Consider the following 25,197-nt stretch of genomic DNA (forward strand, 5'->3'; position numbering starts at 1 on the left):
TAATAAAGTTGTATGTTGAAGTGTAACTGACAGCCCCTTATTTTGGCCCCTTTCCACAATTTAAACTACCTGTCCTGTCCTGCGGGTTTAGCAGGGCATCTCATGTAATAGCTCTTTATTCTAACAAATTGTGAATTTTCATATTAAACCCAATTATACACAGGTGTGGCAACAACCCCAGAGTCAATTGATGCCTGCCAATCAAATTGTAAATATCCGTGAGAGTCAGTTATTAGTTATCGTATTTACTCGAATCTAAGCTGTGCTCGAATCTAAGCTGCACCTGAGAAATGAGACTCGAAAGCAAGGAAAAAAAAATTTCCCGAATCTAAGCCGCACCTGAAATTTGAGACTCTAAATTCAAGGGGAGAGAGAAGTTTTAGACCGCATCTCCAAATTGAAACAAAGTTCGTCCATTGTAACATGAGAGACAATTTAGGTCGAATAGATGAAGATACAGCTACGGTAGTTTGGTTTGAGTTCTAAGCTTAACATTTAAGCTTTACGAAGTAGCCATTGCTATGTGTCAGGCACTCCATACGTATTTATACGGGTACCCTTCCTTTTTCACGTGCTTCGTCTGGTTTGAATCGAATGCTTATTTTGCTTTGATCTGATAAGTGCCGGTTCTCTTTGTTATAGGTGTTTACGTCACTCTAAGCTGAAAATCCATTATTGTACTGTGTCATGCATTGTTTATCGCATTCTGATAATGAGTGTTTACAACCTGTCGACACTCGCACGAGAGTTTAGAGAAAATTTTTCTCACGTTTGAAAATATTTGCAGACGCCCCTTTAGTACATTACATTCTGCACAGAAATTCAAGTCATCTTAGATCTAAAAATCTAGTCAGTTTGCCGTGCTTCATTTCTGACTGTATCACTATACATCATAAGAATAATACAAATATAAACATGACATGATACGTATATTCTTCCGTGTTTGCTGTTGTCTCACTCTAGTTTCGGAGTTTATTAGGCAGACAGGATTTAAATGAGACAGCAACCAAACACGAAAGAATACATGGCATAATGTTTACATTCTTCTACCTTTTTCTTTTAATTTATTTACTGAAGCAGAGGTTTTGGCGCCAGTATTTATCTTTTGCCAGAAAGCATGCCTGTGTAGCGCTACATATATTCGACGGCAGAAGTTAGTTGTGACGGCACCTATCAACATTTTTCAGAACTTCCATTTACTCGGCACTCGATTCTAAGCCGCAGGAGGTTTTTTGGGTTACAAAAACCCAGAAAAACAGTGTGGCTTAGATGCGAGTAAATATGGTACTCATAGCATTTGTTACATCAACAGCATGCAGTCACTATTTGTAAGTCCGTACATGTTCAGCAGCCGTTACATCAATATCATGTAGGCAGTCTGTAATTAGTACCTATATCTGCAGTCACATCTGCATTGTATAAATTCAAGTGTTAGTCTGCCACCAGAGAACTTTGTGATATAGTACTTATTAATGTAACTTGCCAGCTCGGTTCAAGTATTTAGACTCCTGTTTGTGACAAGATGACCGCCATGCAGGTAACATTGAATATACACTGCATAAGCCAGATCTCAACTGACAAAACTTTCAGATGTGGTAGTATGGACCGAAACAAGAAAAAAGCCTAGCAAACATCGGCTCTAAAATGCATGCTTCAAGAGCTATGAGGACTTGTTCATTTTCAGTACTGTGAAATACATCTCTTCCATTGAAAGCTCTTTACTTTTCTATTTTGTTTTAAGATGTGGTAATATTTGTGTGTGTGTGTGTGTGTGTGTGTGTGTGTGTGTGTGTGTGTGTGTGTGTGTCGAGGGGGGGGGGGGGGGGAAGGCGGAGGAAGTCCAATATAAATACGGGTTCTATCATGCATATGAGCCTTAAGAGCCATATTCACTACTGTGAAACACATCTCTTGTACTGAACAAGTGCTCACAGAGGTGTGCATTTTATATCCCAACTGTGAAAGTTTGTCAGTGGAGTTCTGGTTCAAACTGTATAAAATACCGAGAGATTGAAAATCAATTACTGCGGTGTGGTGTACATTATTTGACACAAGTTCATCAGATCCATTAACAGCTGGATGACAACAATCATCGAGAGACCACGAGAAGACCGAGGCTAATACAGTGTGAGAGAAATTAGACAACATGCTGAGAAAAATGAAACTGTTGAACAATATTATGTATAAATTTGCAGTCTGTTAACATTCACACACTTACATGATTTGATTTCATATTACAGCATAGAAATAGGTTGAAAATATCTAGGCCATAATATGACATCAAATCTTATAGATATGTTAAGGTTAACAGACCCACAAATTTGTTATACATACTGTCATTCTCCTACTATGTTTTCCTTAACATGTCATATTATATCTTTGTAGAGGCTAGACAATGGCGCATATGCTGAAACTGCAGCAGCACAATAAAAACAGTTACAGTCAAAGCAAAAACAGTACCATTTAAAACTTTTTCCCTGCCCACTGTACGATAACTAAGATCACATAGCATTCTCTTTATCTATACTATGAGAAGAGAAGATGCTACTCATTATATAGCAGAGACGATGAGTCGCAGACAGACCTATCTGTAACTCAGAATCTCTGCTATATAGCGAGTAGCAACTTTCTTCTCATAATATTGTTACATTCCATCCTGGATTTTCCATTGTTTCATCCTCTTTATATGCTGTGTGCTCATTACTGGCTCGATTGCCTGCCATGGGAAGGACTTCCCACAGTCTGGGTGATATCCTCTCATTTCTATGAATACTGTTACATTACTTTACAACACCTACACTGAGATGACAAAAGCCACGCGACAGCAACACACATATACGGATGGCAGCAGTATCGTGTATACAAGGCATATAAGGGCAGTGTATTGATGGAGCTGTCATTTATACTCAGGTGATGACGGCGACACGATGGTAATTAACAGACTCTGAATGTGGAATTGGTAATTGGGGCTAGACACACGGAACACTCCATTTCAAAATCATTAGGAAATTCAATATTCTGCAGTCCACTGCATCGAGAGTGTGCGAAGAATACCAAATTTCAAGCATTACCTCTCTCCACAGACAATGCAGTGGGCCACCAGCCTTCACCTAACAACCGAGAGCAGTGGCATACGTATACAGTTGACAGTGGTAATAGACAAGCAACACTGCAGAAATCAGTGTGGGATGTATGATTAATGTATACATTAGAACAGTGAGGCAAAATTTTCTGTTAATGGGCTATGAAGTGAGTGTCTTTGCCAACAGCACGACATTGCCTGCACCACCTTCTGGGCTCAGGATCATTTCTGTTGGAGTCTAGATGACTGGTAAACTGTGGCCTGGTCAGATGAGCCCCTGCTTTCATTTGGAAAGAGCTGACGGTAGGGTTTGAGTGTGGTGCAGACCCACAAAGCCGTGGATCCAAGTTGTCAATAAGGCATTATGCAAGGTGGTGGATGTGTTTACATGGGTCCTCTGGGCCAATTAAACCAGTCATTGATTGGAAATGGTTATTTATGGCTGCTCAGAGACCATCTGCAGCCATTTACTTTCCCAAACAACGACTGAATTTCTACGGATGACAATGTGCTACGTCACCGGGCCACAATTGTTCGTGACTGATTTGAAGAACATTCTGGACAATTCAAGCGAATGATTTGGCCACCCAGATCATTCCACACAAATGCCGTCAACAGTTATAGGACACTATTGAAAGGTCAGTTCGTGCACAAAATCCTGCACCAGAAACACTTTCACAATTTTGGGTGGCTATAGGGGCAGCACGGAGACTTCTAATGACTTGACAGTCCATTCCACGTCGAGATGCTGTACTACACTGGGCACAAGGAGGTCCAATGTGATATGAGGTGGTGTCGTATGACTTTTGTCACTTCAGTGTATATTGGTCATTATCTTTTTATGTACACACAGTTACTCAGGGTGTACACGCGGACAAGAAAAAAAATTCCCAGATTTCTCGGTTAAAATTACACTTTCTCCCGGGGTGAAATACACTTTTTCCGTGTTACGTGACAGTATACATTTCCTCGGAAATGTAAAACTTATCAATCCTTTGAATGGTTATGGTTTCATACACCGGCGTATAACTTGAGGACATTTAGAAAACCAAACTCAGTAAAAAAAAAAACACGTTTTGGAAAGATCTTTGATGTGCAGCATCATGTACACTGCATATTTTCCTATTACGAAAGTGTAAAATTAAATTCTACCAAACGCCGCATGTTACTTTCCGAAGCATTGAAATCAAGATCGCAATGTGCTTTTGCGGCCAGTCATAGCTCGTCACGTGATCTCGCCAGCCGATGACAGCGGATCTTCTAGCGTAGGATACGTGATGTCAGCCAATAGCAATATTACTGCCAAGTAGCGCGTACACACAAATAGGAAAAGTTAATGGTTTAAATTAACATACACAGGGTTACTACAAGAAAAGCAAAGCTTTCACATACAATATTGGCCTCGAAGATCAATAAGCTGCAAGAGAAGCTAAGGTTTCACACATAATGTTGATTTCTTTTTGCGTGTGTTACACTTTAAGGTATATCACACAAATGTGTCAGTAAATTTTTAATAAAGACATAAATGTCTGATCTTCTGAGGTCGAATTTTTCTAAATGTACATACTCAAAGAAGTGATTTTTTAAATGAGAGTCAAACGCTCTCTGATTTAAGAAATTCATCATCATTCTCGCTCATAATTCATCTGGCATAAAAGGAATTTACTTGAAAGTAACGCTTTTCAAACAACCATTCGCAATATTTTCCCATGACCTGTTAGAAATATGTTCGTTTCAGTAGTTTCCAGAGAGTGCCAGAAACAGGCGTCGCCGTGCTTACGCAGCTCCGATGACGCAGAAGCCCGTATGTTCATAGGTGTAAAACATTAAAAGATATTACACTATGTCATAAAAGAAACAAGACATCACGATATTCAAAGAACATCGTAATTTTGTGAACCGTACTAAAATGCGTAATTCAGCTTAAAGTGCACATTCGTATGTCCAGATTCGGATGTACATTTTCTTGAGTACCGGTACCGTATTACCTCATGTTTGGTTCTTTATTATGGCATAATGCCGTACGTGCTAGAAGTAGAAAACATGCACTTTTGAAATGCAGCAAACAGTTGAAACTAGCCCATAATATGGAATCAAACATTTTGTTTCAAATAAATTGACTGACCCAGCGGAAAAGATTAATAAAAGCCAAATTTCTTTAGGCAAACCGACAAAAATAAATTCATTGTTCTGCAAGGCAATTAATGATTGACTCTGAGAAAGGTGGACATAAAACCTGAAACTAGTAACATATTTTAGCCTTCCGTAATTACGCGAACGTATTTTAATTCATTTGATAGCTCACGGCCATAGATATCCGTGTTGTTTTCATTTAATATGAGAGCAATAAATGAAGAGGAAAACAGCAAAATCACTAAACGTACACACGGAACTCCCCCCTACAACTCAGGCTGCTCTGTGGATCAGCCCCGGATCTCCGATATTTCTGAATCGGGGCAATACTAGATAGTGGCTGTGGTGTCACCGCCAGACACCACACCTTGCTAGGTGGTAGTTTAAATCGGCCGCGGTCCATTTAGTACAATGTCGGACCCGCGTGTCGCCACTGTGTGAGCGCAGAACCTAGCGCCCACCCACAAGGCAGGTCTCGAGATACGGACGAGCACTCGCCCCAGTTGTACGACGACATTGCTAGCGACAATACGGACGAAGCCTTCCTCTCATTTGCCGAGAGACAGTTAGAATAGCCTTCTGCTAAGTCCATGGCTACGACCTAGCAAGGCGCCATTAGCCTTACATAGTTTGAGAGTTATAGTACAAATGTCTCATGAAGAACGCTGTAGTCATCAACTAATAAAGTTAAGTATAAAGCAGCTACGTACTTTTCTTGCTACCATTCAATAGTTATCCTGTTCCAGAATTCACGCCCGTCGGCGTGTGTGTACGCGTGCCTTTCTTTCGGCTACTTCAGTGTGGCGTAACAGTCTTGTTACGTCACAACAGTGGCCTCCAACCACACGTCTGTAGCCAGTAGCGGGTGAAGGTACTTCTCATACGCGACTCAACTGCAAATGCACAAGAGCCGCCTCCCCCCCCCCCCCCCCCCCCCCCCCCCCCCCCCCAACTGCTCAAACGAATCTAAAGTAAACAGTTGTGACGTCACGCTCATTGGAGGCAATTTGTTGTTAGAAAGCATTGCATAGTCTTCCCAAAGCTTTTGACACACTTTGCACTTGGCAAACCGCTTGTACGAGCACTTTGTTTTATTGTCGTCTTTTTTCTCTCATTCATGTTTTGTTGCTGCACTATTATTCTGCAGAAGCGGGATAAAGTAATATCCTTTGTTGAGTATTGGTTCTTACCCATCAAAATCACAAAAATTTAACTGAAAACTGAAACAATGAAAAATTCCTGGAATTCCGAAAAATTCCCGGGTTTATCCCGGTTTTCTACCGATGAAAAAATTCCCCGGGTTTTTCCTGGATCTCCCGGGTCATATACACCCTGTTACTGACAATTTTGTACTATATAATTTACGATATTTTCCTTATACCTTTTTATTTTATTACAATTGTCCTTGTGCTTATTAAATTATTTTATTTAACCACCAAATGTTCCAACCACTCAGAAGCCACTACGGTATTTGGACTTCAATCTCACATCACTCTCGTGTTCCACTCGCCTTTCCATATACAGCACAACGATATCTTCCCCTGTGTTAGTGAGGGAGACAGACAATTAGCTACTGCATCGTCAGGATCTGCCCGACATCCAGCTCACAGCAGCTCCAAAAATGTTACAGTACAGAAGTTAGAAAATCTGAGATGGAAAATACAAAAGCTCAGTACATACATAACAGGAGTCAGTGAATTGAACTGGAAAAGGATAAGGATTTCTGTTCAAATGAATATAAGTAATATTGACAAGAGTAGAAAAAGGTGTAATGAAAGTAGGACTCACAATGAACAGGAAGGTGAGACTGTGGAAGGTTCGGCGATAGGATTATTCTTGTAAGGATTGACAGCAAATCAATACGTACCGACATCAGCAGCATAAGACAAGTAGGTAGAACACTGAATGGGTAACTCAGTATGAAAAGGGAGATGATAATCTAATCAACGTGGAGGACTTGAGTGCTACAACAGTGGAAAAAAATAGAACAGAGCATCAAAGGAGAATATGGTCTGTCAGGAATGCACAATGGCTCATCACTTTCTGGATGGCCCTCATTTTTGAGAAAATCAATTAATTTGTTATATACAATAAATATTTTTATTTTTCACAACCAAACTTACAACATAAAAAGAAAGATAATGTTCAATTTTTTTATCATCAGTTTATGCACCTTGCTTAAAATATGAGCTCTTTACATAAGAATATCTATAAAACTGTGATGCTCGACATAATTCACTTATTTCAAAAGCTATAAATACATTTTCTCTTTGGACAACCTCTCACTCATTTCACACATACATTATATCAGCTTAAAAATGTGATGTTACGTGTCCAAGCAGAGAAAATCAGTGTATCTGAAATGGGAAAAAAGTGCTAGATATTGCTGAAAGCTCACATTACAGCCAACGAGAACGAAAGTGACTAAACCTTTTGAAAATATTACATAACTACTTTTAAGATTCTGCGAGATTCGTGGGGAAACGAACAAATAAAACTGCATGACAACTTTTCCACTCAGCAGCACACAAGTTGAAACATTCCCATGACATAACACAAGGTAATAAACGTGCCACCTGCAAGAATCACATTTTTAAACTGTTACTAAGGTTTTCTTCTAACACTGAATTATTACAAAATATAAGTACAAATATATTAAGGCCATGAATCAGTACAGTAGTACAATCACTACAAACCTTTGGCATTCTCTTTTTCTTCGACTATTTTACATTTGGGTCTGCTCTAACACAAGCCATCACAGAGAATTCACATAATTCTCTTGGCCAGCACTACTAAAATTACTTCGAAGTGATAAATATTCAGGTACACTATAGAGAGTACATGGAGCAATAGTACTGTCTGTTTCAAATAACATGTTCTTCACTGGATATTAAGTTGCAAGATGAAACTCTTGCAAAGCAGAAATTAAGTTTTGTTCAACATGACACTTTTCAAAAAGAAAAAAAAGAGAGAGACAAGACGAAGAAAAATATCTGAGAACATATATTGAAGCCTCTGCTTCATGATAATTTATTGCAACATTCTATCTGACTCTCATGTAATTGAAACGAGTAACAATGGTATACAGATATGTTAAACGAGATCTAGAAGAAATACAGATACAACATACTGTTGCAGAGTTAACAAGTACGTGGCACTTGAAGAGGTGGACCCGAAGAAAAGTAATTTATTTGTTCTTTCTTAAGATGTGAATTTTGAAGCACCAAGAATTCACACCTTTCTTTATTTGATGATGAAAGTTCTCTGAAATATCTTTTATCCTAGAATTATGGCCATACTCTAGTGTTATGTTAATGTTCAACAATGGCACATTAGCTATTAGTCAGCACACAATAAAACTACTTAGTTAACATAAAATGCAGTGAAAGACATTAAAGTTAGTGGTGTTAGTTATAAAGCACAGTACGCAGACTCTAAAAACACTGCTAATGCTCGTTAATTTAAAACCTCAATCGTATTTAAAAATCAGATCTGAGAATAAAAATAACAAAGAGGGCAAAGTTATCTTGGCTCCCAAGTCACAAATAGAAAGCATAAAAAATAAGAATAGCACTTGAGAGAAAACGGGAATCTTAACGACAGAAATAATTTATGTCGATCGTGGGAAAAAATATATCTTCAGCTTTTTTTGTTTCTGATGAGACGAGAATAAAGGTTCAGAATATTAAGACCTCGAGCAAAGATGGAAAGCACAACCTCCAGAACAAACAAATGAAATTTTTGCACTGTCGAGGAAGAGTTATCAAAATAAGAGGAAAATCCCAACTAACAGAAAGCTATATTTGTCTCCATCGAAGCTGTGTAGACATCTAATTAGATGACAGGGGAAACGTATTTTGTGGATACACAAAGATCACAGAATATTGATCCAAATGAACACACATTGTTAACATGATAAACTCAAGTAGGAACCAGTTTTTGAAAGCAGAATCAGTAAAAATGATGCACTAATTTTGGTAGTAGAGATGATGTTAAATAAAGGCCAAAAAAAGGAGAGATTCAACTGTGGAGTTAACAAACAAAACAAAAGACAAGAATGAAGCTTCCAAATAAATGCTGAAGCATACATATAATCAGCTCATCTGTCATAGATGAGAAAATTCAATGTTTTGAAAGACTGAGATTCAGCTGTACATTTCTGCACATTAAACAGTTGTAAGTACCATCGAATGAACTTTCCTGCTACATCCACAATTACTACTATGCGTATTTCAGTATGTAGTTGGAAACACACAATCATTTTCTTGCCACTTACTACCTGTACCACAGCAGCAAATCAGTTAAAATGTAAACACATTTTCGAAAATGTGTACATTTTAATTATGTGACACTAATTGTAATTTTCTGAACTCATTGTTTCTTCCTTAGAGTGGCAAGAGGGATTTACTGGAAAGCAGGGGCAGCTGAGTCAGGCCCTAGGATGACAGGGATACACCTGTATTAAGGACAAGGAGAAAGGTAGACGAAGGGGAGACTTCAAAGAGAGTAGAGAGCATATCGATAATCACTGTGCCAGCAGCAGTCCAGTGATAATATGAACTCACAATGAGACAAAAACATGAACAGAAGACAAGAAATGACAAGTGAAATGAAAGTGCATTAAAACTGAAGGTACTGTATATAAGTATGTCAGCCTCATGTACCCGTGCACCACTACTTGACTCCAGTCTCTCCACTGGCTATGGGTATGCAGGACCAGCTTCTCTGAACCCCAGAGATGAAACTTTTTCCCAACATATCCTCACATCCCACCACCATGACTTAACCTCCACTGATGTATAAAACCCTCACCCATTTTTTGCTATTATTATATATTTGTTTATTTAATCAATTGTTTCCTCTATTTGTCTTTTATTTATGGTGTCCCTCTCACAGCTCCTTTTTAGTTTTTAGCTGTACTATTGATTCTACTTATCACTTTTCTTACTTCTCACTGTGTCCTTTATCATCTCTGGACTGAAACTGGTAAATGTACCATCTCCAACGCCCTAATGTTTCTTATGTCTCCCCCCCTTCATCTTCGTCTCTCCTCATCCCGACTAGATGTGGGTCCTCCTCCATTCCGGAGTCTGAGTAACCCGCCACTCCTTCCTGACCTCCCGCCCCTCTTTCTTTCCTTCTTCCCTGAGGAAAGAGCTTGAAGCTCAACAAGATAGGATTAGAGTTTTCACTTTTAAATGTGTCTAACAACAATACTGGAATTTTGCAACCTAGATATAATTGCTGGTGCACTTTTTGACTCTGTAATTTAACAGTTTCGTCGAGCAAATTTATTTTTATACAATCTACTGTTTGTAAGAAGAGCAGGAGAGGGAGAGAGTGAGTGTGAGAAGGGAGGGAACTGTAATATGACAGGGGATAAATTATATATTAAAAACAATAACAAGAAGTCACACTGCATTAGAGGACTGTTTGTATCTCTCACCAGCCTAACCTCCTCCAATGCGAGCTTCCAAGCACTTCACTTCATAATTCTAAGAGAACAAAGCATCCAGTGTAAGGACTGTGGAAAGTAGGAACCAAATTAGCAGATAACTCAAGCTTATCATGAATGCCATTAGTGATGAAGTATTCCTAAAACAAATGAGTGAAGGTGAAAAGCGGATGTTGCAACTAACAAGTTTTGTCGTTTGTCAGACTTCACAAACTGAAGATTACTAAAGTATGAAAACCAGTGCTAATTATTTTCTCGGGTTTCTAACTGCATCAGTTCTCTGCACATCTTTGACATTTTGCCTTCTAATGAAGTGCTAAAGTACTATGTTTCAATCTGCCACATGCAGTGGCAGGCATTTATATTCACCACTGGCCACTCCTTTGGGTGTGTGTGTGTGTGTGTGTGTGTGTGTGTGTGTGTGTGTGTGTGTGTGGAGGGGGGGGGGGGGGGTTATAGTACACTGTGGCAAACTTCTACATAGGAGAATTTGAAGAAATTGTAACAGAGACAGTGTCATGTCCAATGAAAACATCTACAGATACATAAGCAATATATTTGTGGTGTTGCTAGGTGATAAGGACTTGCTCACCTAAATAACATTCATTATAACACCAGGTTCCCTAAAGACATTGAGGAGACTGACTTCCTCCCATTGACACACTTTCATCATATGGAGGCAGTGATTGCCTCAGGGCTCTGATGCACTGAACAAAGAATACATGTGACTAGATTGACTGGACTGTACCTTCACTTCTGATGGCTATAGGACAGAAGATGTTAATGACAAGAGAGTGCTACGACGTACAGATGAGAGCAGAGGAGAAGACTGGAAAATCGCCTTCTCACACTATGCTAACACAGAATCGTCTCCACTCTGAACAAGAACAGAACTGAGCACTTCTTCTGATCACCTGCAAAAATAAAAAAAATATTCTGGACAGTATCAATGATCCCTTGAAATGCAAGTGTTACATCAGACAGACAGTGGTGTGTCTCCGTACATTGCTCCGAACATGTATGCAATGTAAAATTAACCCAGAAAGACAAATTGGCAGTCGATGAGGAGCAAACACGTGATACTGAGATGATGTCAATTATTTGTCCAGCAAGTAGTTTCTGAGGTGCAATTGAAACACACGTGTTACCAAACCCTGTGAAGCTTGATATGGGTTTTGCCATCCCTGCAGCTCAACAACCCACATCGGAAACACTGACAAGGGAACAACGAGACACTGTATTCTGAAGGTCCGTGGTGAAAGCCGTGTGGCAGCAGCCGGCCACATAAATAAGGGGTCGGACAGCAGTCACTCGTAAACAGTTACAAAACAGCTGTCACAGGAATTTAAACGTTTAATGTAGCCGACAAGTACGTAAGGTCACCGACAGACTCCAGCACTTCGCAGGAAGGTGGAAGCAGGGAACGTGCTTCCCCAAACGTCACAGATACGCGGCAGACTGTCGCAGCGTGAAACTCGAGAAAATTTTATTGCACTGGCACTTAAAGAGTTTAAAAACAGGACAGTAAGTCAGTATTTTGCACCAACCTGTTATGGAAAAATACAACTGCGACCTGAAAATATACAGACTAGCAAACATAAAAATTGTAACAATTAACTCACTCTCCCATTCAATGTAATATATTCGGAACCATTGGTCAGGCCCAATAATAATAATAATAATAATAATAATAAGTAACTGTGACCAGTGCGTCAGGGCCATTAGAAACATATTTTTCTATGTTTAGATACCAATAACAACTGATGCCACAATGGTAATCTAAAAATAAAATAACTGTAACAAATATCTATAGCAGTTAGGCCACGTAGCTGTACTCGTCAGGAGCACGAGGCGAGCGTTCGAGGTACTGTTTGTCGATGAGCGCCTCGATGCAGGTCTTGATGAGGCTGATGGAGGGCGCAAACGCCGCCGCGCTCGACTGCGACAACACCTCCTGGACCAGAGCGGTGTGGCGCAGCACCTTGCGGCTCTTCATCACTCGCACGATCGCCGCCTGCAGGTACATCTTACGATCTTCGTCTACAGACGACAGTGTCTGCTTCGTCTGCAACAGACATTGCAGTCGAACGGACGTCGTAAATACATTAACATTATGCTCCATTTCTTTACGACAAGTAGATGGTAAGAACTAACCGTACTCCACAATTAAGAGGACGACGTCGACAACGAGGTCGCCAGAGACTGAGCACGAGCTCAGATTGGGGAAGGAAATCGGCCGTGCCGTTTCGAAATAACCATCCTGGTATTTGCCTTAAGTGATTTAAGGAATTACAGAAAACCTAAATCAGGAGGGCCAGACACGTGTTTGAGCCATCTTCCTTAAAACGAGAGTTCAGTGTGCTAATCACTGCACTACCTCGTTCAGTACTCTCTAAAACGACAGGAAGTACTAAGTGGTACAGATGTGTATAAAAAGTTGTGAGCTACTCCTATCAACCGTTTGTTTTATAAGAAGTGCAGGTTGGAATATCAACATTACTATTATAAGAAGGATGGATTTCTACTCACTGTAAAGAAGACACACTGAGTTGCAGGCAGGTACAACAAAGAGACTGTTACACAGTGAGCTTTCAGACACAACCTTCTTCAGAAAAGAAAACACACACACAATCACACAAACAAGCATATCTCGTGGCAATCTGGAGTGGGGCAGAGAAGGGGGAGGGATAGCAGGGTACAGGTGTGGGGAGCGGGAGGGGGAGGGGGAGGGGAGAGCACTGTTTGGCAGTGTGCAGTCCTGCCACAGGCTCATCCTACCTCACAACAGAATGGGCCACATGTGAAAGCACTGATGTAATATACCAGCTCTGCTGCAATCAGTTGCAATTTGCACGAAACTGCTTATTATTTCGAAAATCACCTGATACGTTTCGACAAAATGGCTCTGAGCACTATGGGACTTAACTTCTGAGGTCATCAGTCCCCTAGAACTTAGAACTACTTAAACCTAACTAACCTAAGGACATCACACACATCCGTGCCCGAGGCAGGATTCGAACCTGCGACCGTAGCGGTCACGCGGTTCCAGACTGTAGCGCCTAGAACCGCTCGGCCACCCCGGCTGGCATACGTTTCGACACTCCTTCATTTTCACAGGCTATAAAATACAACACAAAACTGGTATCACCAGACATGAAAACATGTTACATTACACCACTGATTAGATATACAGTATAATGAGAAGAACACATTTTTCTAGCTTACCACTGAGGCACGTAGCACCATTTCGGGGTTAAGGAGATGTAATTAGATAAAGCAATCTGGCTGGGTTGCCATATACTGTTGATGGAACTAATGTATGGGGTCGGTTCCATGACCGCGCCTTTCCCAATTGTTTAAATTTCCTGTGTATATGCATTTGCTCCCATTGGCAGAAATAGTAATGCATGGACACCACCTGTTCTTCAAAAGTGAGTGCTACATTCCTCAACTAGTACTTCTATACTTTGTAAATTCTTATAAAATGGTATTTATGAACTTTTACTGATAATAGTAATTTATATGTTCTACATTCCTTAATTAGTACTTCTATACTTTGTAAATTCTTATAAAATGATATTTATGAACTTTTACTGATAATAGCAATTTATACGCTGTAAGCTTCAAAAATTATTTGTTGACAGTTGGCCTATTGTAACCTAGCACCACTCAGCATGCTCTTCCAACGTATTATTTTTGACCACTCGAAATTCTGTTCCACATTGTTTTGTAAAGAAATAACTTTTTATCAGACAATGTAAACTGATTTTAAAGAACTGTTTACCAATTGAATAGCTTTATACTATGTAAGGATGAAAATATAGTTCTAATCAAGCAAATGCAGTGTGAACCACACACCCAGTGCCGCCTAGCGGTTTAGTCCACTTTCCAATTTGTCCCTGGGTAGCAGCTTGCACTTGTCTTGTGATTGGAATGTTGACAAGATACAATGTATCTAATGAACAACTTTATAAGATTTACATATACTCCTAAGCTAGAAAGCCCTATTCTGCTCATTACACTACGTCTCTAATCAATTGTGAAATGCAACATACTTTCATATGTTTTGATATCAATTGTGTGCTGTGTTTTATAGCCTCTGAAAACAATGGAATGTCAAACATGTAAGGCGATTTTGGAAATAATAAAAAGTATGGTCAAAACATAAGAAAGTTATTAAAATCTGTTGCAAGAACTGTACAGATTTTTATATTGGTTTGATTATCAAATAGCTCGTATGACTATCAACCAGCTGGCCACCTAGATGAACAGCCACTGTCAAACAGCGGCCAAGAGCAAAATAGTGCTGTGTCGCGGAATAGTAAAGAGTTGGAAGCACGGAATATTGTCAAAGTTTCGTTGCCTATGCCGAGAGCCAGAGGCAGTAGGTTAGCCAAGAGGTAAGAGGATTGTGCATGTATCGGAATGTGTCGTCACGCAGGGGCAGAGACCTGGTTACACACAGCAGGCGAGAGAGAATTGCTTAGCACGCGAGTTTGTGTTAGATGGAGACTTTCGTAGAGTGTAAGACAGAGGTATAGCGTCAGCTGTACTGCATTTCACAACTTCACGTAAGTCTGCCGTAACAACACGTAACTCTGTCGCAAGAACACCTAAGGGGAACGAATGCGTTCATTACAAACGAGCGTGACGTCAGGACGTTGCTCGTGCTTCCTTTAAATACGCCAGCTTTGACAGCAACAAGGCACTCGCAGTTAGACTTGCAGTTAGATGTGTACTGGGTCGCTGCGTGGCGCTCAGCTCGGTGATCGACGCGTTAATCTTTATTAAGGAGATGTTGCAGTAAGGGCGGCCCATCCAGCAGCAGACGTGAGGGGACAGTACCAGCTCTGGTCCTCTCTGCTGCCGCTGTCAATCATCGACTCAGGATTAGCAGGCATCGCGGCAGACTCGCTCGCCGCCAATGCTGACCACATCGGTGAGCCGTCGTCAAGATCGTGCTGGGCCTAGGCCCTGTGCATCCGCCGTCACAACCGGGTGAGCCGACGCCGCTGGGGGACTGCAGCCCGTTCTGCCCGTCCACCGTGGATGAGCCACCAGGAGTAGCAGGGAAGAAGACGGGGTGGGACAGAGTACACTCCACACTACGAGAACGCCTCTCGTGCCAACAGCGCCGGGACTCCAACCCGGAGCCTCCTACGTGCAGCGGCCTGCTGTCCGCAGCCGAGCCAGGCGCCGCCAGCCACGCGCGGCCGAAGTACGAAGTAAGGACATTCCTTTGCTACTTCACAGCACGCGGCCCTGTGCTAGCAAGACTGCGGCCCAGAGCCGGTGTCATTGCTACGAGTTAGCGAGGACTTGGGGAAGGTCGTTGATATCACCAAGCTCAGCCAGCCTGTGTTAGACGGGCCACTCGGCAGGAATAAAGGTGTTATGAATTAATAATGTTTCTTTGGCATTTCTGACGCGTCCACAGTTATTTCCTAGCATCCTGACAACTGGAGAGGTCACCACTCGGCCTCCAGTCCACCATAGGCGACCCTGACCACCGGGCGCCTACAATAGACCACCCTCTGGTACAAACATGTAGCTGAATGTAACATGCTTTACTTCAATGGCTGCTTCACAACCCCGGCCATCTGGGTCCTTTCGACCATTAGCAACTTTTGTGAGCTGCACAGGTGGGAGTTATACTTACGATACATTCTCAACTCCTGAAATTATCCCGGTCTCAACCTATGGTCCCCACATCCTCCATCCAACAGTTTCCGCCCCCCTGTGAACTATCATCTCCTCCCTATTCACACCCCCTCTCTCAGTATGTGCCACTCTTTCAACGCACTCACTGGCACTTCCCCCCCTCTCTGTTCCCAGAACCCCCCCCCCCCCCCCTTTCCCGCTGCACGGCCCCCGAACACTGCACTTGGTAGCATTGTCATGCTGCCCTCTAGTCATTGTGAGCTCTGTCAGAAGGCATCCTTCTCTCCCCCACCCACACACTGCTATCCCTCTTCCTCATCCCACTCTTAATTGCTGCTTTCGTTCAACATCACAGTTGCATTCTTGCTGGAACTGTCGGAGATAGTGGTCATGTGTGGGTGAGGTGTGCTCATTTTTGTAAATGTGTATGTAAGAGGGTATTTCGGAACATAAAGATACACTGTACGTCTGAGGAACAGAAGAGTTTTGGTGAGCAAGTTGGCAACACTGGTGTTAACCTTGAACCATTAGCTTTCTCCTCGCGGTCATTCGGTAGATGAATGTTGCTTCTGGTTGGAGTAGGTTGTGTTTAAAATGGCTGCACCGATTCAGAATCCCGCCAAATGTGAAGGGCGCTTTGCCGTATGTTTTCTTCATGCAAAAGGTCAGCGACCAGCAGATATTCACAAAGAAATTGTTTCTGTTTATGGGAACATTAGGAATCGACAAAATGTAATGAAATGGTGTCGTCATTTCTCAGAAGGTAGGACCGATGTTCATGATGAAAAAAGAACAGGTCGGCCATCTGTGATCTCTGGTGCCCTTTTTTGGAGAACGTAGGAAGCAATTCGTGTGAATAGACGTCTCACATTGAAAGAATTGCATCAGATCATATTGGACGTGTCAATGACAACTCGTTATGACGTTGTGACTGTCAAGTTAGGATACAGGAAATTGTGTGCACACTGGGTTCCAATACTGTTAACGGAAGAACACAAAAAGAAAAGGATGGGCTTTGCACTCAACTTTCTCACACGTTAGGCTGAAGCAGGTGATGAGTTCCTCGATCACATTGTGACAGGTGACGAGACGTAGGTTTATCACCATACACCTGAATCTAAGCAACAATCAATGCAATGGCGCCATTCGAATTCACCAAAAGCCAAGAAATGCAAAACGTCGATTTCATCGAAGAAAATCGTGACTTCTGTTTTTTGGGACAGACAAGACATTCTTCTGTTGGAATTTATGCCTCCTGGAACGACAATTACTGCTGCTGCATACTGCCAGACTTTGAAACGTCTTCGAAGGGCAATTCAAAACAAATGCAGGGGAATGCTGACAAGTGGAGTCCGCTTGCTTCATGACAATGCTCGGTCTCACACAGCGCTCGTAACCAAAGCACTACTCAAACAATTCAAATGGGACGTATTGGACCATCCGCCATACAGCCCGGACCTTGCGCCCAGCGACTTCCACGTCTTCCGTTACCTGAAGTCACATCTTGGTGGAAAATCATTCCACGGCGATGAAGAGACCAAAGATGAAATTGAAATGTGGTTCTGACAACAGGTGGCAACCTTCTATGACTGTGGGATACAAAAGCTTGTGCACCAACTTAACAAATGTTTGGATAACGGGGGTGATTATGTCAAAAAATAACAAATAACCCAGTTAATAAGATGTAACTGACGTTTTCTAAATAAATGTTCTATTTAAGGACTGCGAGCCACTGTATCTTTACTTTTCGAAATGCCCTCGTATTTTGTTTTCTTAAGAGGGGTGAGGGTGGGGAAGGTTGATGGACAGCAGTGCACAGGTGGGGGCGAGAAGAGCTCTGTCTGGCAGAGCGTGCACGACAAATCTGCGAAGTGCAGTGTTGGGAGCTTTAGTGGAGGGGAGGGGCACGACGGATTGGAAAAGAAGCAGAGGATGTGGACAGACTAGTAGACGCATTGGCAGAGTGGCACGTAGTAAGGGTTAGGGGATGTGAATTGGGGGAGGTGACAGGACAGATGGAATGGAAACTTGTCGGGTGGAGGGTGTGGGGACAATACGTTACCGTAGGTTGAGACAGGGATAATTTCAGGAGCAGAGAAGGTGTTTTAAGTATAACTCCCATCTGTGCGGGACAGAAAAGCTGGTGGAGGAGGGAGGATCCAGACGGTCCAGGTTACGAAGTAGACATAAAAGTCGAGCTCGTTTTGTTCAGCAGCTCATTGTGTCGCAGGGTGGTCTTTCATGCTCTCGGCCACAATTTGGCGGGGGCTGTTCATCCTGATGGACAGTCGGTTGGCACGTGCTCTTGGCCACAGTTTGGTTATGGCTTTTCTTTTCATCCTTGGGAGTCATACCACTATAAAAAGCTGTTTTACAACGGTTGCAGCACAGCCAGGATACGACATGCCTGCTTTCACAGTTGGCTTCGCTTTCACTGGGTAGGTTAAGCCTGGGACAGAGCTGCACACTACTAAACAGCACTCTTCTCTTCCGCCACCCACACCTCGATAACCATCCCCCTTCTGGATGCCACTCTGGCTCGCCGCTTTCATTCGTCGTCCAAGTCGCGTTCTGGCCAGAGCTATCAGAGATATGCTTGAAGTGTTTGCAGTTTCTTTCTGATGAAGGCTAAGCTCGAGGTGTAACAGTCTTTTTGTTGTGCCTGTCTGCAAGTCAATAACCTGTCACCTTTATGGTGAGTAACAATGTATCCTTTTCATAATATAGTCTCGTAAGAAGGAAATTCGAAACGATTTCAAAAACTGTACAGAATTACCGTAATGTGCTAGTGTGCAAAAACTTGCAATACTAGTCTTCTTGAAAGTCTGAAGTAAAATGAGGCTAAAGAGGAATAGATTCAAAACGGCAACATGTATTACAGACAATGGAACAGGAAAGTAAAAGAAATAATAAAATACTGTCAACAATGCCCAGAAAAAGGGGAGTGGGAATGGCAGAGAAGGTATATAAAATGGGAAGATGGTCGTTGAAGGGTTTTGAAGTGCACATTTAGTTGATTTGCTGAATTCAGACAAAAGTAGCAGAGGACGATAGAGGAGATAAAGGGTGAACTGGAAATGGGTAGCTACTTAATGTGGATAAAAGTGGAGAAGGCGCTGAAGAACATAACAGGAAAGGTGCTGGGTTTGGATGAACTAAGTGTGGAAATGACCACAGATGGGGATACAGTGACAGTACAGATCATATCAGCTGTGTGGAAGAAAATGAGAACTCACGGAGTCTGCAAGAAGGAATAATTGTACCTGTGTTCAAGAAAAGAAAACAAAATCAGGCAGACAGTGGTAAGGCAGCTGAAAGAAAAGTATAGCTTCAGGCTAGGAAGGTCCACAGTAGATCTCATATTTGGGGAGGGGGGGTTACAGCTGCAAGAATACCACAGGAATGTACTGATGGTCTTCTTGGCTTTAGAGGAAGTGTAAGACACTGAAGGAATCGAGAAGAAGGGATTTCAGAAAAAGACTGGCTGCACTGAGCATAAAATAATTGTACCATTGAAGTGTAAGTTGCATGAGTGTGGGAGGACACACAAGAAGATAGGGGGGGGGGGGGGGGGGGAAGATTCCTGATGAATCAAAATTAAGGAAAACCTGATACTAGAAGAGTCTGAAAAGTGTCTGACACTATGTAATCATCTTATATAGATAGCAGTGGATAAAACAATGGACTTTTTTTTATTTGCAACCTGTTCCATTATACTGTTTGTAAAACTACACATATGTACTGTGTGAGTGTGCATGTGTAATGGAGTGAAGTACAATGTTTGTGTTGTATGGCGATGATGATGATGATGATGATGATGATGTGAGAAGGGAGAGGGTGAAACAAAGTGTCAGCACACAGTCTACTCCTCATGAAAAGCACCAAGGGAACAACCAAGCTTAACATCCCCATCCGATGGACAGATCCCCATAAACAATGTCACATACCCTCACTTCATGAGATGTTGTGGAGATATTTGGTATTTAAATCAGGACAATGGCACAAAGTCTAGTGATCAGGAACTTAACAGCATCACACCTCATCCCCTTGCCAGCCAAATACCAGCAGTGAACATTTTTTCCATCTCCAGAATTCAAAGCAACTTACCCCAGGATCGAGTGTCACACACAAGTGGTGTACTACATATGGTAAGGAAAGTTCTGGTGGAGTGTAAATACTTTAGGAGCAAAGGAGACAATTCATTGAATAGTTGACCATTAGCTTGTTGACAAGCACAAAAAATGAATGAAAGAGGTGTGTGTTTTTTTCTGCCTCATTGAAGACTGCTCTGAAAGCTGGTGAAATTTTCATTCTTTTTTTTGTGCACTTGTTGACGACTCAACACTTCTACGTATTTTACCCATTTTCATCAGATACATATGTACATAATTCACTTGTTGATTTACATAAAAAATAGGTCCCTTAAGCCACACAAATGTAAATGTTTAAAAGGTCCATGAAAATATCTGTTAGGAAATAAAAAATTTAAAAAATATATATTTACCCTGGAAAGGTTAAAGCAGTTAGGGTCTGTCTTACAACTAACACAGAATTTTTCGTACTTTACTTTACATTCAATATGTGTTATAATGAACCCCAGTTAAGTTTCATCACAGGTTCGAGAGATTAATTTAGTCAACAATTCTGAGCAACAGGTCATTAGACATGTCATGACATAACAAGCCAGACAGACAGTTGCAAGAAGCATAAAAAGTCCATAATGCGGACTCTATTAAACACAACGGCACTCACCTCCTCAGGGGGATCTCTCTGTGTTGGTGCACCGAGACGGAACTTGATGCGCTTGTTAGAAAAGTCTGTGTTCAGCCGGAAGATGGCACCCTCTCCGTCGACATCTTTCGCTCCTTCGAGCAAGATTATGCGAGACTCTAACAAGCTTATACAGTGGCGACGGAACTGATCTTCGTTGAGTTCCAATGCGTCACACGCTTCACGACAGACGATTCTATCCGATCGTTCGAACATCAGCAGCAGAGCTAACTGAAATGCCTGCATTGTTACCTGAAATAACAATGTTAAGCGAGTTCCACAAATATGTGAATATAAACATCAAAATCAGATTAAATACACAAAACTTGAGTAAATTTTTCTCATAATCTGCCACATATAAACTTACAGACTTTATATTATTGTGTGAGGATTTATATACAGTAAAACAATGACACTTTTAGGATGGAAGCAACAAATAGTTCATTTCATAAACACAGTGATTCAAGCTTCATCATTACATGAACTGGTGGAAAACTACAAATTCTGAAATACTAATCAAAATTCAAAAGTAAAATTAATTTTTTTCCTTGCAGTGATAAATAATCTACCAAAGTTCCCAACCAATCCCGAATGGGCCACATATTTGAGGCACTGATGCACACAAAATGAAGCAGTTGCTTTCAGGAACACAACCTTCTGCTGCAAACTGCTTCTATACCGAAAGAATAAAAATATCAACTTGGTATCACTTGTATGACGAGAGCTGGACAAAGTATTAAACTCCAAACTTGTCAACATACTACTAATGAAATTGGAGTTTTATGCAGTATGTAATCCCACATCAGTTGTAGCTACTATTTATTTGAATGACAAATGACAATCTGTCTCATTCAAAAATAGGCTTCCCACTATCAATCTGCAGACCTATCTTTTTCATTATTATGAATAATTACTTGCCCCGTTACACAGATGATTCAGTTATTTGTCACAATGATAACACTACTTATCACAAACCAGGTCATTTATATCAGATAACACAAAAATCTCTCGAGGATGCTTTGAACTGGTTTACCACTAATAGACTTCTACATAAAATTACAAGGAAACAGAATGGCTGGTCACGAGGAACAAAAAACCAGTCCTGCAATAGACAACTTAAAACATCAAAATCCTATTCGCAGCTTTCAGAACTGTTAGGTATCTCCTCAGGGGAGAAAGATGGATAGATTTGAGAAGATTAGAAAGAAGTAACAGGTTACTCAGTCCACAGTTTGAGGACCCCTCTGCTTTCAGAACAAGGGGAGATGATGATGATGAAGGGGAAAGTATCAGAGACAATGGAAGGTTAAAGACAGTACGTGACTGTGTTCAATCAATCAGAACAGAGAAGTTTAATATCTGTATTATGCCAATATTGACTTGGAGGCAAAGACTTTAGCTTCACATGTGTCTGGAACTTCGGACCGTGCCTATGTGAAGCACCTGTGGTAGACACGTCAGGAATGCCCTCTATCAAGCTAGCATATAACCTCTAGTAAATGGCTTTAAAATCTCTTGCGGCTCACCGAGCCGTCACTGACGGTCCATTTACAAAGCAGTCAATCACACACACCAACACTACCAGTACAATGACCTAGAACTATATTGGATTACATTTTCGAATTCTCTCTCAGTACTAAAGGCTTGGCATGGTGACGACGTTGGCACATTTCTGGTTCGCAGTATTTCTACAGATCCACTTCAGTATTCTACTTGCTGACTGTTCTGTCGCTAACTCTGGCATCTCATGTTACTGCAGTTTCACTCTTTTGATTTGTGACTTCTGCTGTTTCACTGCTCTAGGGCAGTCACCAGATGCGAGTATTTTTATTGTGACCAACAGAAGAAGCAGCAACAAAAATATTGTGTAAGCTGTAGTAACCAAAGCACACAAGTTCTTAAGCTGTCAGATCGGCGTCAATGTGAAAAATTTATATAGTCAATGTTATAAAAACTTTTTAAAATAAACTCTTTTTTTAAAATTCTGAAGGCAATGCAGTGATGATTATTTTGGGATGTTACAGCACACTTTTTTTATATACAGCCTGTATATATACTTCTCTAGAAAATCATTCCTACTTCTAGCTTTGTAACTGTGAACTTGGCTGTTTAACGATGACAATTCCGTGTGTGACTGTGGGTAATACATATATTCATGTATACATAATCCTGGAGAAGCCACAATCATAAATTAATTAAAAATGATCCTGGATAATTCCCTTTCAGTAATATTTGTCATTACCCTTATTCCTTGAATTTTAAATAATTATTTTGCAAAACATTCATTTCCCCAGAAAAGCTGGCCATATCTTACCAGGCTATGCTCATCCATATAGCGAGCACATACAGAGGAACTTCGATTTTACATTCTCCAATTTTACATTTTTCACAATTTTACACCATAAATTCTTAACCCCTGTTAAAAACCCACAAGATCAGTGCTAAAAATACCCCACTTTTACAGTTCTTCCTAGTAAGGTTTACCTATATTCTAAGTTCTTGCTCAATGTCTCGCTTGACTTCATCCAATTTTCTTCCTATTGACATTTGGCGTGACTCAATAAGTTATAAGTTGCACAAAAGAGAGCTGGTTTGCACCACGGGTGGTGGTGGAGTTAAGGGATTATTTTAGCCATTGTGGGGAAGGAAGACATGAGAGAGGAAATCCCGACGTAATCCACAATTAGTGTTGCCAATACACCTTGCAACATTTAGCTTCACTGTGCAATTATGATACAAACACTGCTAGGTTGCAGCGGTAATGGAAAAACAAGAAAGTTGATGCGAAGTGTTCTGGACTGAGCCAATACATGATGAAGGGGCCCAGCCACCACCTTTCCTTGTGCCACATATAACTCAATCTCATCTTTTTGCATTTATTTCCGAAGTACAGTATTCAGCAACACTACCAATCATCAACCTTTCAAATTCAAACACTGAGTCTCAAAGTATACACTCAGTCGTAATCGAGGAAACATTGCCCATTTCTGGCTAGTGAACTCTTATCTACTATCATCCAGTAGCCAGCGCAACCACCACACCACAAGTAAAATGAGCTCGCCTACTGGATTTGTGGAGAGGGGAGTGGCCTTTCAACAACAGGAGTGCAGGCAGGGTGAAAGCATTTTGTGAAGAGCTGAAAATATACTTTTTGTGCAGATGATGTTCTATGACAGAGACATCACACCAGAAATAGAGCGAGGGTTTTGCAGTATCACATTTTAAAGACTTTTGTGTTCAAATGTGACACGATACAATTGCAACAACTACATACACTACTCACGTATACACTTTGCACGACACACATCACACACTGTAAATCGTAAAGACTGGCAGCTGTGATATGAGGGCATGAACTGAAACTGTGGCACCAGAGATTTCTTTCAAATTTACATTTTACATAGTGTACAGAAATTCACCGAGTCAACTTGCAATATGATTGTAGCATCAAATGGGGAAGTAAACTAATTTTTCCAAGTCTCTGTTTCTCTCATCAAACCTAAAATAACACGTTAACGGTGGTGAGCATATGAAGTGTGGCTCATAAGAAAAGCATTACACAATAACAGCTACGGTGATGAAGTATGTCATTAAGCAGATGTCTGCATTTCTGCTTACGGCTTAACCACTTAGCTGCTGTGATGCTTTTGGTTTAATTCAACTTGTTCATCAATTTTTGCTTTTTTTCTGTGAGCACAAAAGATGCTCTCTCGTGTTTCAAATGCATAATTTATGACTGTAGCATGTCGAAAATAGCTCAATTATCTTGTATCCAGGTACCAATCTCAATTTTTTGATGAGCTGTTGCTGTTACACATCTGTAATTTTTTAAGAACTGATTAAGCCCATTACCACAAATTATTTATAGACATTGTATTGTACATTTAATTTCCTTCCCCCAGACAGAATTTATACAAATTATTGGAGGGGATTCCAATTACTAATCATTTACGCTATTTACAAGTGTTTTTGCTCATATTATGGGGAGTTTTAACATTTTCCAGAATTCTGTATTTTCCTGATTTTGCATTTTTTTTATGCCTGGACCACATGAAAACATGAAATAGGGGTTTCACTGTGGTACTGTTTCAGTGTT

General features: G+C 41.0%; 1 protein-coding gene across 2 annotated transcripts in view; it reads right to left on the reverse strand.

Moving 5' to 3' along the window:
* Positions 1-11,102: 11,102 nt before the first annotated feature.
* LOC124718841 (cullin-2-like) overlaps positions 11,103-25,197 on the reverse strand; it is a 114,721-nt gene continuing 100,626 nt past the window's right edge. For both annotated transcript variants that reach the window (XM_047244465.1, XM_047244466.1), the window contains 2 exons: positions 21,084-21,353; positions 11,103-12,735 (listed from right to left, as the gene is read on the reverse strand). In XM_047244465.1, the coding sequence (XP_047100421.1) occupies positions 12,487-12,735; positions 21,084-21,353 (519 nt within the window). In that variant the 3' untranslated portion in view covers positions 11,103-12,486. The remainder of the gene's footprint in view (positions 12,736-21,083; positions 21,354-25,197) is intronic.

This window comes from Schistocerca piceifrons, chromosome 10, assembly GCF_021461385.2.
Source record: "Schistocerca piceifrons isolate TAMUIC-IGC-003096 chromosome 10, iqSchPice1.1, whole genome shotgun sequence".
Taxonomy (NCBI): domain Eukaryota; kingdom Metazoa; phylum Arthropoda; class Insecta; order Orthoptera; family Acrididae; genus Schistocerca; species Schistocerca piceifrons.